The 14,693-nt window shown below is 39.2% G+C and overlaps 1 protein-coding gene across 9 annotated transcripts in view; it reads left to right on the forward strand.

The window, feature by feature from the left end:
* Positions 1–14,693, forward strand: part of DNAH11 (dynein axonemal heavy chain 11) — a 295,517-nt gene that overhangs the window by 105,432 nt on the left and 175,392 nt on the right. For all 9 annotated transcript variants that reach the window (XR_011503420.1, XR_011503427.1, XR_011503430.1 and 6 more), the window contains exons 31-35: positions 4,887–5,018; positions 7,068–7,228; positions 10,817–10,973; positions 11,088–11,233; positions 13,992–14,108. Coding sequence is in view for 6 of the 9 variants with exons in the window: in XM_070510015.1 (XP_070366116.1) it covers positions 4,887–5,018; positions 7,068–7,228; positions 10,817–10,973; positions 11,088–11,233; positions 13,992–14,108 (713 nt within the window). In the remaining 3 variants the exon portion in view is untranslated. The remainder of the gene's footprint in view (positions 1–4,886; positions 5,019–7,067; positions 7,229–10,816; positions 10,974–11,087; positions 11,234–13,991; positions 14,109–14,693) is intronic.

The raw sequence follows: 14,693 nt of genomic DNA on the forward strand, positions 1-14,693 counted from the left end.
AACATGTATATCATATAAACCTCAGTGGTGGTCAGAAAGATTCTCTTTCTTGGGAATTGTTTCCGTGTTTATCTAAATAAGAGAATTCATAGGTGGGGGATACCTAATTACATCCCTCCAACCACCAAAATCATTACAGATCAACTCTTGCCTGGCCAAGATGTCCTGTTAATGAATATGTTATCTGCATGGGAAAGTTTTGCTTATATTGTTTATAAAATATACAGTAAAATCCTCGAATCATATACTAAATCCTGGCTCTACCATTTATAACTGTGTGATCTTGGGCAAATCACATCATATTCTCATGTATAAAAATGGAGTAATAATATCCTCCTCATAGGGTTCTTGTGATGATTAAATTAGAATACACACACAGGTATACAGAGGCATACACATGCACCCACACAATGTCTGTTAGATAGTAAGTGCTTAATACATGTTAGCTCTTATTATCTGTTGATGCCATTAGAGAGCAACTAGATAGTCGCCATGGGCTGATGCTCCACCTTCTGCAGCATTCTCGTGTTATAACGGGAGGATAGCCTCTGACTGGAGCTATTTCTCCACCTGTGCTCTGGGACTCTCAGGATTTCCCTGACTACCTTTTCTACTGTGTCTTCAAATTCTCACTCTGGCTCATTCCCATGAGCAATTAAATATTCCCAAGTCTCTCTCAAAATAACCACCAAAAATTGTTCCTTGATGCCACATCTCCTTCCGTTTCCTGCTCTATCTCTCTTACTTTTATTATAATGAAACTTTTAGAACTAAATATCCCTACTCTCTTGTTCCCTTTTCTCATCTCCTGCTCTCTCCATGACCCATTTCTACCACTTGACTGAGTCTGTTTTTTATGTTAGAATACACTTCCTCCATCTTCAAATACTCTGTTCCCTTATATTTATGTTTATTTTAATTCCATTTTTCCACCTGCTTCCTGGGCTATTTTTCAATTTTCTTTCCCCTCTTCCTCCTCCTGCCCCTTAAATGTTTCTATTCCTTGTGGCTCTATATTAGGTCCCTTTTTCTTTTCACCACACCACATATTCCTAGCTAATTTCATCTACTTCGATGGCTGCTGAGTTTCTGTTGTAACATGCTGATGCCTTTGATCCCTGGCTCAGACTTCTCTCCTGAAGCACAGCCAGGAGCATACTGGACGTTTCCGTTAGAAGTCTGCAGGCATATCCAATGTAGAACATTCAAAATATATTCACTCTTCTCAAACCTGTTTCTCCACTCTTGCCAACTTCAGAAAAAAAAATCAACGTTCTTCAGTTGCTCACACTTGAAGCCCACTTGACTCTTCTTTCACCCAGTATCCAGTCAGCCAGCAAATCTCTTCAGTCGCCCTAAATGTCTCTAGTCTCACTGTTTTCTCCACCGCTTTAATATCCTAGTCCCAACCACTTTCTTTTCTCACCTGGATGAGCATAGCATCCCCCTCTCTGGTCTTTCTCCAGTCTTACTTCCCTCCAATTCATCATACTACAGGCAGAGAAGTCTTCAAAAAACACAAATCTCGTTATCACCCCACCTCCCCAAACCCTTCAGCAACATCTCATTGCCCTTGGATTGGAGTTCAGACTCCTCACTAAGCTGGCCTAGCCCTGCGCGTTTGGGCCCTTGCTCCCCTCTCTGGTGTCCTTGTGCACCTGGTCTGCCTCTCTCTCCCCCTCTGGCCATTCTAGACTTCCTTCAGTTCCCTGACACCTGCTCTGTCACACAGGCTGCTTCCTGTGGCTTAAACACTGCTTCCCTGTGCGGCCAACCCCTAAGTTCTCTACAACCTAAATGATACTCATTCTTTAGGTCTTAGCATAAATAACTTCTCCTCCAAAATGTCTTTCCAAGCCCTGGATTAGACAGGGCCCTATTTCTGTGTGCTGTCATAGTACTTTATACTTGCCCTAGCAAAACAATTATAATTGCTTTTCTGCATTCTTCATTGGCCTGTACGCCCTGGAAAGAGTAACCACATGTGTATTACCACGTGAATGAGTGAAGGAGAGAACAAAGCATTGTTCTGCTGTGTATTGTTGCTGTCATTCATTTGTTCATTTCTCTCTTCTTTCATTCATATAATGAATGTCTACTGAGAACATATTTTATGCCGGCCACTGTGCTAGGTGTGGCAGTGTTGTACTGAATAAGGGCCTTGCTCCTTTAGAGCTTCTAGTCAAGTGGAGGAGACAAACAGTAAACAAGGAAATGAATAAGTGACTGATAGGATACTAGTAAGCGCCATGAAGAAAATAAAATAGGAACATGTAGGATAATTGGGTAGAGGGTAATAGAAAATAGGACAGCCAGGGAAGGCTGACGTGAGGAGGTGAATTTGAACTAAGACTTGAACGATGAGAAGAAGCCAACTGTACAAAGGTCAGAGGGAAAGTGACTGCAGGCAGATGGAACAGTTTCTGTGGCCTTGAAGCTGCCCTGATGGAGGAACAAAGAGAAGGCCAGAATGCCTGGAGGGAGGTGAGGAGTGGTGGGAGGTCAGGGAAGGCCTTGTGCTTTTGCACAGGAGTTTGGTTGTACTTGCAGGTTAGCTTCTTTCTGGTTCAAGATAAGCTGTACTTATGCTCCAGCTAAAGCCAAGATGTACCAGGAAAACAGCCACATGAGTTTCGGAGGGCTGTAGGTAATTGACTTGAGGCAAACATCCTTGAGCCAGTAGAAAATCATGTAATACTGCTTTGATCAAGGGCAAGAAGAAATGCTAATTACATGATAGGCTATAGATAGATATTTAAGCTATCAAGGAACATTTTTTATGTCACAGACCATAAACTTGTATTCAATTATAGTACGACCATATAGTAATTGCTGCCTGACGCCACTGCCCAAATGATAGACTTTTTATAACTACTGTTTATTTTTATGTGAACAGAGTTTTATCACTTGAAAAAGAGCATCATTGGGAAGGTTTAATCTCGAGAGACAATATAAGATCCCTAACATATGATGCTGTGCATATAATGTTGACGAGCTGTATTTTAAATCATCTTTCACTTGACTGAATGTTGGTGAAAAATAAATCAGTAATGGAGAAATCAGAGGTTGTAGGGAGGCTCAGACCAGACAAGGCATGTGAAAGCCCTTGAAATGATAAGGGTTCTTGCAAGGCATGAGATCTTATTACTGTTGTTACAACCAACTCTTTTTAACCAAATACTGGTACTGATGTAAGGTTTGAGACTGTAAAGCCTGGGAATCTTGACTCTGATGAGAAAATATCCAATGCCAAAACACCTCTCTTCTAATCAACATCTGTATAAATTTTGTTGAGAAACTTACATGTGCGTGGTACATTCATTTATCTGTTTCGGGAAACACTAACTGAGCACCTGCTGTTTGACAGCTAGCACCGCAGTGGCTCTTAGGACAAAGCACTGAACAAGACAGACACAGAACCACCTTTCCATTGTGTTTGATTTTAAGTCTCTCTGGAATGCGTCTTGCACAGTCACAGTTTCTCCAACTTGAAGGTGGTAGGTGGGTCAGTCTTCTGGAGGCTGGTACAGGGAACCCATGTGATGTGAACAGTAAGACCTCAGGCGCTAAGGTCAGACTGTTGGGTTGGGATTCCGCCTCCCCTGCTTGGTAAATGTGGTCCCTATGTCGGTGACTCAGTTTCTTCATTTGAAAAATTAGGATGATAATAGATTGTTGCAAAGATTAAGTGAGATGATACAGGCAATATGCTTAGTCAATGCCTGGCACATTGTCCATTCTCCTTTAGTGTAAATTGTGCGTGTTATGGTTGTTGTCTTCGTGCCTTCCTTGTCCATTCTTACGATAGTTACATAACCTTCTTCATTTCAGCCACAAAGCAGTCTCAGGGAAGTCTGCAGTGTTTGATACTTTCTGGGATGTGACAATAGTACTATAGGGAACACGTTTTTGACAGTAGGCTACAAACGTTTGAGAAGCTCTGGTGATATGCCATATTTACTTATTAGCAACTCTTTGAGGAGCTCACAGTTTATAGTTGACTGTCCTTTGAACAGCCAAAAAGGAAAGGGGACAGTATTATTTTACAATAGGCTACCCTGGAATAAGGCAGAATTGTGAGTATCCTTCAAACCTTTCTGACCACAGTTAACAGCAGGAAGTGTTTATATCAGATAAGTTTACACATGTGTGTATACACTCAAAAGTCTGAAACCGAAATAAGTTTCGGAAAACAATACACGCTCTTGCTACTATAATGCAACATTTTCTATTCCAGGTCATTCCATTCCATTTAATCCCTTTCCATTCTATGGGAAGAGACCAGTAATTTGAAAAATATTCATCTAAGAAATTGATAAACCTAAACTAGACTAAGGATATGACATAAGAAGTGAGATAGTCTTCAGCTCTATGTTTTAAATGTTTTCTGAGTAATCTTCATATCTCCTATGCAAAAAACAAACAAACCAACCCCCAAAAACAAAAAAAAAGCTTAATATTTAGTTCTTGCTATACTTTTATAGACGTTAGCTCAATTTGACCTTCTAAAATTTGTAGTCATTTGTACTCCAGCAAAGCTGTGGACTAGATCATCATGAGGGTAATAGGTCCGTTCAGTGCAGCCAAGAAACTTTGTTTCTACCTCTGGCTTTGTCATTATTTGCAAGTTCACCTGTCTTCTCTGAGTCTCAGCTCAGGGGCGGGGAGTGGGGCAGGGCGATGGTAATAATATTTACTTTATGTCAATTAATTAATTTAATAACATCTCTTCTTCCATCTCCTATTCCCAGTGTTGTTTGAGGACCAGCTGAGATAACATTTGAAATTGTTCTGTAAACTAAAGGGCTTTTTACAAATATGAAGACTACTGGGCTGTTGGATTCTATATTTGTGACCCGACCTCCTTTTAAAAAAATTCCTTCTAGATTTCTCAGTTGAATACACTGATTGCACTTTTGCTGGGAGAACTTCCACCTGGAGATAGGCAGAAGATCATGACAATTTGTACCATAGATGTCCATGCCAGAGATGTGGTGGCAAAACTTATTTCTCAAAAGGCAAGTTGCTTGTAGAAATTTCATGTATTTTTGTTGTTTCCTGAAAGTGGTGTTTATTGTCAAGAGTACTTCTAAGAAAGTCATTGTTTGTTTGTTTGTCTTCTAAGTTTGTTTTATTTTAATTAGCCCTGGGAAGTTAGCTGTACCTACTTTGGGTGAGTTTGATTTGGGTTAGCTAATATATATTCTCATGAGAGTTATCCCAAAGGATTTTGCCAAGTCAGGAGCCTCTAACCCAGATCATCCCAAAATGAACCCAGGATGGAAGAACCACCATAAGTCACCCTATTCATTTCTCTGTCTTCTGGCTTCTCTACCCTTAATCATCTTGGTCCCTTGGCCTGTGATTATCACCTCTGGATCTTACCCAGCCAATAGCAATGAGATTGTGTGTCCTTTAAACTGTCTCTGTGTGCCTTTGATTTTTTTCCTTTCAAAGAAAGAGATATATTGGTCACACCTTGTCTTTCCCTTTTAAGGCTAAGTGACTTTGTTTAAAGAAGTTAGTTTCTAATCCTTTCCGTGCATTAATAACCTTTCCCTATCTCTTTAAAAAGTCCATGTGTCTCTTAGATACTGGCAGTGTTTAATGTGAAAGGAGAATTCTCACCCTTTTTCCGAAATATTCCTCCTTACAAATATGGAAGTATGCTTGTCTACTGAACAACGTTGGTATGTCATGCCCATCACCTACTTCCTCCAAATCCCTTTTGTTTTGGGGGGTGATGGTATTAAATCAAGACAGTTCCTTTCACAATTTAAATGCATGTGTGTATTGTGAATTGTTTTCTGTTGTTTTTCTAGTTCTTTCTCAATTTATTAAGACCAAAGTGAAGTTTAATTCTCACTACAAAGTGCAAGCAAATGTTTCTTTGTGTAAGCCATAAACTTAAAAAATACTTCTTGATCCATGTTCAGGACCATTAGTGAATAATATTCTTTGATTGCTAATCCAAAACTGATCCTTGCAAAAACACCACTTACCACGTACATTCATGTGTCATTTAATGATGGGGATACGTTCTGAGAAATGTGTCATTAGGCAATTTCGTCATTGTGTGAACATCATAGAAGGTACTTACACAAACCTAGACAGTATAGCATACTGCACACCTAGGCTATATGGTACCAATCTTAAGGGACCACCATCAGGTGTGATCCATCGTTGACCAAAATGTTGTTATTCGGCACATGGTTCTATTCTTATTTTGATAATGAACCATTGATAGCTACTCTGAATATGACCTTGTACCTTCTCACATATTTTATTATGTTTTATCAGTGATGATTATCTTACAGCAGGATAAATTATGATTTAAAATATGTCCTTTATTTTGTACTAAAAGAGATATAGACTTTATCTAATTCCTGATCCTGTAATATACATAAATATGCAGTGTTGAGACTTAGATAGATATCTCATAGAGACAATAATTTTGGTAACTTCAAGTGATTCCCAAGAAATCCTAGGGTCACATGTATCTTGAAAGAGACTAGAATTATGTTTTCAAACTGGAAGAAGAATGGATAGGATTGAGTAAGATAGATTTGATTTAATTTAAAATGAGGCAAGAAGTCTCTGTACTGATTTTCAAATGAACTTTGTGGAAAGTATTGTTTATTTGTACCTCCAACGTGGAGAAATTATGGACTATGTGACATTCCATTTTCATACAGGGTGTATTTTTCCATCTGATTTTGGTGATGTGAGTATAAAGTTAGAAAAGGGATCATGTCCCCGAGGTGATTCATAAAAGGGGAAAAAGTGTTTTAAACAAATCAATATTGTTTTACAGTAAAAGCCTTCTTAAAATGAAGACTTTTATTGCACACACATATTTCTGATTAACTATTCAACCATCTACATGCAATTACAATTTGCAGTAGCATGCAAGAGATTTCCCTTTTGTGAGATTTTCTAGAAATAAAATGTGAATCAATAAAGTTGATTTTTAGAAATAAAATGTGAAACAAGACAGTTGATTAGATTAAGTTTGTTGCCTCAAAACTATCAGTGCCCTATGCGTAATGATCATGTGATGTTTTTAGGTTGTCAGTCCTCAAGCCTTTGCTTGGCTGTCTCAACTTCGTCACCAGTGGGAGGACACCCAGAAACACTGCTTTGTGCATATTTGCGATGCCCAGTTCCAGTACTTCTATGAATATTTAGGGAACAGTCCTCGACTAGTGATCACTCCTCTAACTGACAGGTAACATGATAAGTTTGAGTCAGATGGAAAAAGCCAATCCAGAAAAGTCCCCCAGCATGGGTAAGGATGTGTGAGATTGAAAAAAAAGAGATGAGAGAAAACGATGAACCAATTGGGAAACAATATGAAAGCAGTGTGTAAATGAACTAATTAGGTAACATAGTGAGCGTTGACTTTAGTTAGAGACAAGTTAAAGAGAACCAAATTAGAGAAGCAGAACAGAGTACAGAGGAGTATGGGTCAAGTCAGCATCTTTGATCACTGAGTTTGTTCTCTGGTTATCTATGGCTAATATCCTGATGTCAGGATTTGAAACCACCTCCCCTCTGCATCTCTTTATTGGAAGTGTAAAAATAGGAATTGCCTATGTTCAAATTCGTTTTTGAAAGATTACATACAGTGAAAGTAAGGAAAGAAGGGGAGGGCCCGGCCCCATGGCTGAGTGGTTAAGTTCGAATGCTCTGCTTCGGCGGCCCAGAGTTCGGATCCTGGACACGGACATGGCACTGCTCATTAGGCCATGTTGAGGCGGCGTCCCACATGCCACAACTAGAAGGACCCACAGCTAAAATATACAACTATGTACTGGGGGGATTTGGGGAGAAAAAGGCAGGAAAAAAACAAAAGAAGATTGGCAACAGTTGTTAGCTCAGGTGCCAATCTTTAAAAAAGAAAAAAAGAAAAGAAGGGGAACTTAGATCCATTAAGTGATTCAACAGATACTTATGATGCACTGTGCTAAGCACTGTTCCAGTGTTGAACAGGCAGGGTTCCTGTTCTCACAGAGCACACTTTCTAGCTGAGTGTGTCATGTGAGTGCCTGGGAATGAAGAGGAACAATAAAAAAATTTGACAAAGTTATTTTAGGTGGTAATATATGCTGTGACAAAATAGAACATGTGATATGTTAGAAAGTGTCTTGAAGGAAGAGTCTACTACTGTAGATCAAGTGAGAGGACGTTTGAGCTGAGACCTAAACCATAACAAGGAACCAGCTATGCAAACATCCTGGGGCAGAAAGTTACAGGCAAAGACAAGTACAGAGTTTCTAAATGCCTCCTCCTATGCTCTGTGTCTTGGAGAAGGAGCCTGGCCAGTTCAAAGGATAGACAGAGAGCCAGTGTGGCTCAAGTATGTCAAGGGGTTACTTTTATTAAGTGTTCATTGCCACTTGACTCCAGGTAAATATACACACATGGTCAGAACGTTGTAGAGGTAAGGATATGAAATACTGACATGAAATTCTGTGTTAGTATTCTAACCTCTACTGAATTATTTGGTGGGAGAAAGCACATTTAATCCTTGGCATTTGTGAAAGAGAAATCATACCTCAAGATCATAGGAGTGTTCTCATTTCTCCAGGACCACCGTACCATACAATTTATGTAGGAAGAAAAGTGTAGATAGTTTCCATACAAGTCTATAGAGCTGGGTTGTTCTGGTGGTCCTGGGAGGTTGGCGGAATTCTCTCACCAGCTTCCTGATTGTTCTTGCACATGTTAATCTGCTCCTGATTTCATCATTGATAACTCGTATGGCTTTTGTAATTCTGTTTCTCTAATTCAGTTCTCTTTAACTTGTCTTAACTTAAAGTCAATGTTCACTATCTTAGTTGGGTAATTAATGTATGTTCTGTTTTTTCAGCGTGAGAGATTAAAATTTGTAGCTTGACAAAATCGCTTGAGAATACTCAAAACTGTAGATGCTAGGAGTCCACTATATATGTGTGCCATCGTAAATAGAGACGACAGGAAGGGAGACACAGGGCATAGGAGAAAAGGGGAGGAGGCATTTTAAAGTTTATCAAAATGCAAGGACTAATAGGTTATTCACTTCTTAATGAAAAAATCACTGTGGTTTGTTTGAAAGTTGAAAGATGAATGTTCTTCTGATAGTGTGAGATGTTCACGTTGTGTGCATTTCTTTTCCATGCATTCTGTGGATTATTTACTAATTGTTTACGTTAACACAATGATGCCTTTCAAACACTTTTGTTGTGGCTCGTTTGATGCTGACCGTCCCTTTGGGGGAGGCAGGGAAGATAGCATCTCCTTCTTACACTTGTGGGCAAGTTCAAGGACTTAGGTCATCAACCAGCTTTTTACTGAGAGACGTGAGCTGGAACACAGGTGGAGTGGTTAGGAGGCTGCAGACTAAGCTGCAGTTACAGAGAGACCCAAAATATAATGGCTTCAATATCACAGAAGCAGATGTCTCACTGGTGTAACAGTCCAGAGGAGTGTGGTCCAGCAGCCGTGGAGGCTGGCAGGTGGCTGATATGCTAACTGTGGCTTCCACACGTGTTTCAGCCAGTGGAAAGGGGAAAACATCTTGAAGGAGGCATCCTAGAGTTTGCACACATTATTTTAGCACAGAACAGGTTGGTTGGAGCTTGGTCGCTTGGCCACACCTGTTGGAAGGGAGGTAAGAAGGGTAGTCTGCAGCCTGCATATAGGTGTCCATATATCCAGCCAAAATCTGGAACCTCAGGAAAAGATGATTAGGGGTAGTCTCCACTACGAAAAGTGCTATAATTCCTTTTCCAGGGGTCTGTCCACTCCATATTCATTGCAGGATGCACTTAAACCAGATGATGGCCATAAAATAAATGCTTTCCATTTTCATAAGTAATAGCTTCTATTTGCATAGTGCTTTGAAAGGCATTTACCTTTGGCTTTCGTAATATATTCCTACAATAAACATCATTTTATAGAGGAGAAAACTGAGGCATGTTGATGTCAAAAAACTTATTTAAGATTGTTGGCAAAGTAGACACTAACCCCTGGTCTTCTGACATCCATGCATACATCTTCCCGCTGGATCTGCCGTCTGTACTAAGTCAAAAATAATTTCTAAATCTGCAGAAACCCTGTGTAAGGTCCTTGCTATTCATTAGTTTTCCTTCCTTTACTAGTATTAAACTCTGTCTTTGCATAATTTGCCTCAGTCTAGGAACCTCTGAGTCTTTCCTGCAAAAATAAGTATTATCATAATCTAAATGCATGCAGCAATACATTCAAAATGAATTCCTAAAATACATTTTAATATAATAAACTGTATCTTTGTATATTTGCTTTATACATTGAAATAGGTACATATTATTTGCATGCTGGGTATTTTTTTATATTTACATATCTCATCTCAATGTATTCATAAGTAGCAGTTTAATGAAGTCAAGGTTTAATTCATTCATCATGCAATATTTCTCTTTTGTTTTTCTTTTATAAACAGTAGTTTAAGATGTTGTCTGCCATTTAATAGTATCTTTACCTAGAAATATGATATACTCAATGACATTGCAAATCGTGTTATAAACACACAGTTCTTAGGAAATGAGACAAACAAACAGATAAAGCAGTACATTCTTTTCTATTAATTTTAAACAGACAATTTAAAAATAAATTTGATATAAAATGTTATTCTGACTCTTATTATTGCCATGAACAAATCAGAGATATATCAATATTTTGGGCTACTACCACATTCTAGACCTGGACTTCTTAAACTTTAAAAAAAATTGGGTTGCCCCTAATGTTTTCTGGAAATCTCCTCCTAGCCTATAACAGTTGTGTTTTCTATTGCTTAAAGGTGTTACATTACTTTAACTCAGTCACTTCACCTCACTATGAGCGGGGCCCCAGCTGGCCCAGCTGGTACAGGGAAAACTGAAACCACCAAAGATCTTGGACGTGCCCTTGGCATGATGGTTTATGTATTCAACTGTTCAGAGCAGATGGACTACAAAGTAAGTTAGTAATAAAACGAGGTATTTGAACATTATTTCTGATTTGGGATGATTCAAAATAATAGCTTAAAATCCCCTTCTGTTAAATTCTTGATGCCTCCCTCCGTCATTTAGTCCGTAGGAAATATCTATAAGGGATTGGTGCAGACAGGAGCGTGGGGCTGCTTTGACGAGTTCAATCGAATTTCTGTGGAAGTTCTGTCCGTGGTGGCAGTACAAGTGAAAATGATACACGATGCCATCAGAAACAGGAAAAAGAGGTGAGTGGCATGTGGTTTTTTCCTGCTGTTGCAAATAGAAAGAGTAACGTGGAATAATGCAGTAAACCTCACCTTCGCAGTCTGTGCTGCTGCTCCCTGTTTCATGAAATGGATAAAATAAGAGAGACTGGTTAATTTTGAATAATTATTTTGAATAACCTCCCGTTTTTATTAGTGGTTTTTAAGTGTTGAATACAACAAAGGTATATTACATTATTTTAATCACCTAAAAAATAAATACCCACTCTGACGTTAAATCCAGTGATCAATTCTCAGTCCTGATTTTACTTGACCTTCTGGCAGCTTTTGACACAGTTGGCTCCTCCTTTCTTCATGACATATTGTCTTTACATGGGTTCAAGGACACCACACCCCCCTAATCAGTGTTAGCTATTTTTTATTGTTATTATTTCCTGAGCTATTAATGTTGGATGTCACAGGCCTCAATCTTTAGACCTCTTCTTTCTCTGTCTACACTTGTTCCCTTGGTGATTTCATCATCACATGGCTTTCAATACCATGTGTGTGCTGCTGGCTACCAGCTGCCAGACCTCCTTTCTCTGATACCTGGACTTAAATAGACAATGCCCGTTGGGGTATTTCAGGGCTCCATTTGTCTCATAGGCCTCTCATATTTCATATATACAAAACTGAAATCCCGGCCTTTCCACCACACCTGCTTTGTTACGTGTCCCATCCCAGTAGATTACACTCTCACATTCTTGCAGTTACGTGGGCCAAAAACTTTCCAAATATATCCAGAACCCAACCACTTCTCAACATGATGCCACACCCCAAAAGACAAAACACGACTGGCACTTAGGGTTTGATGGCCTAATTTTAGAAATAAGTATTATAGTAGACAATTGTGGTTTTCTTCGTAAAATTTTTTGTATACAGTGCAATTTCATTTATCTGGCGTACCTATTTACTCCCATTTATTAGGGATTTTTTTCTCAGCTAGCTGTCTTATCCATAGGAACATTTCAGTCTCCCCATCAGGGAAAGATTTTCGAGCCCCTTGAAACTGTGAACCTATTGTAGAAGTTTCCAGTTATTGTAGATACACCTGGATATTTCCACCTTCTAGAAAACCTCTCAGTCCTTCCGTCACATGGCTCTGAGATACCAGGTCCCTGTCACCTGAGGTCTCTTGCCTTACCTGCCCCTATTCTTATGCCATGTGGGAGAAGTTAAGATCTTTCCTCTTTGATCCCCAGACATATTTGATTTGGCTTTTAGTCAAAATCTTACTTGATGTAACCCAAATGTCATTTGAGGACGTCCTCTCTGATGGAGAATGTATAAACATTCCATGGAAGGATTTCTGAAAACTCCCAACCATACTTCTTGATAGTCTCCTCTTTCTCCATGTCTGCATGTATGTGAGTTGTACCTGCTCATCTTCATGCTAGCCCAGAGAGGGACAGCGAGCTTCCTTCCTGACTTCATGAGTTTTATTAAATTCTCTTTACACTTGAGGATTTAAGAGATGGGACCATGTCTCAACTGTGCAGCCTTCCAGCATCTTGCTAGCTCTCCCCCATCGAGGTCCCCACCTTTGACTCGTGGCTGTCCCTGCTACGTATAGTGGAAGAGCAGTCAGTTACTCTGCTACTGTAGCCACCTCTCTGCACGCAGCCCTGCGAGGCCAGCCTGCCTTCCCTTGCCCGATATTCAGGGAATGAGGATTTCTCCATTCTTACCTTCACTGTACAAAATCCACCTCTCAGTGATGTAGTATCTAAGAAGCTCTTAGTCCTAAAAGTTGTGGCTGTCTCCTTTCCCTCCCTGTTCTGTGATGCAGGCCCAGTTCCTTAACTGCTTCCGCCCTCCCCTTTCTCAACAAGAGAAAGCCTTATATTTTGTCTCATTTACCCTATTTGAAAGTTTCCTTCCACTTATTCTTCAGTTTGGCTCCTACAGCCCCTGATCATTCCATTGCCCTGGCCATCATCAGCCCAACTGGGCCCTTGCAAATCTTTCCAAGAATCTTTCACTGCTTCTCCAATGCCTTCAAGTGATAATAATAGCAATAGTCATAGCTAACGTTGTTGAGTATTTACCATGATCTAGGTATTGTACCTTTAGCCATTTATATACATAATCTCTTTTAATCCTCATATGATCCAGTAAGGTGTGTAATAGCATTATCCCTTTTTTCTAATTAGGTAAGGGAATTGCAGTATGCATAAAGTGATGTAGCTGGTCTCTGAATGCTCACAGGCTGGCTCCAGAGCACACTGTCATAACCACCACACTGTTCTACTGCTCAGTGGTAGTCAGTAGATGTTTGGTGCATAAATGGGAGTAGGGAAGGGAAAGAGGGAGGGCGAGCGAATAGACAAGATAAAGACTGAACAAGGAGTCCCTTTCTGCTCTTAGCATGGGCATTCTCTGTCTGGGCAGTACCTCATTCAAGGAGCTGCAGCCCACATGGAAGGCAAAAATAGCATCACCTTTCATTAACTGTCAAAGTAGTCAAGTCCTCATTTTTATATTCTAGCATCCTATGGCTTTGCAAAAATATAAAAGAATACTTCCCATATTTGTAATTCCTTTGGGGGAAGGGAGTATATTTTTAATAAGCATGCTTCAAAACATATTCAAAATATGTATGCTCATGAGTTTTAAAGAAAATTACACAGAATAAACAGCTTCCTAATAATAATTTGCATTTTGCAGTGGTTTGCATTTGTCAGTGTGCATTCGTATTCAATGAACACATTTAATTTCATCAGCATTCTTCTTACGGTAGATTTGTATTTCTTGGGGAAGCTATCACGCTGAAGCCATCAGTTGGAATATTTATTACTATGAACCCAGGATACGCTGGTCGTACCGAACTACCGGAAAATCTCAAAGCTCTTTTCAGGCAAGTGTTCTGCTTTGTGGCCTAGCATCTGGAGCACTCATGCCACCTAACGTTGCTAGCTTGCACTGTTAAATAATTTGTTTTTACTTGGGAATGTCTATGGAAAACCCCTTATTATTTCTTTGGGATCCCTTTAAAGAGTGAAATAAGAAACCAGGACTCAAAAATCGTCATTTAAAAGTTGCATGGCACATTTGAACATTTCGTACTAGGTCTTTTGTAATGATATTTTTATTATAAACATAATATTCACAAATTATAGAATATTTGGAAAATAGAGAAAGAATAAACAAAAGCTTACAATATTGTCACCCAGAAATAATGTTTGTTATATGTTTTCTAGTCTCTTTTATAATTCACATTTTGTGGAGTTAAGCTATTAGGTTAGCATGATTTTTATTTAGTTCTCATTTAATATTTTGACATAAGTACTTTATCATGTTACTGAAAATTCTTCGGAAATACCATTTTATGTAGCTCCAAAATAGTGTCTCTCATGGCTCGTCCATAATTTTCTTAAACATTTCCTATTGTCTGAATTGTAGAGTTTGTTTTTTCTCTTCCGTCTTTTATGATCATGAGATA

This window comes from Equus asinus, chromosome 1 (genome assembly GCF_041296235.1).
Source record: "Equus asinus isolate D_3611 breed Donkey chromosome 1, EquAss-T2T_v2, whole genome shotgun sequence".
NCBI classification, from domain to species: Eukaryota; Metazoa; Chordata; class Mammalia; order Perissodactyla; family Equidae; genus Equus; species Equus asinus.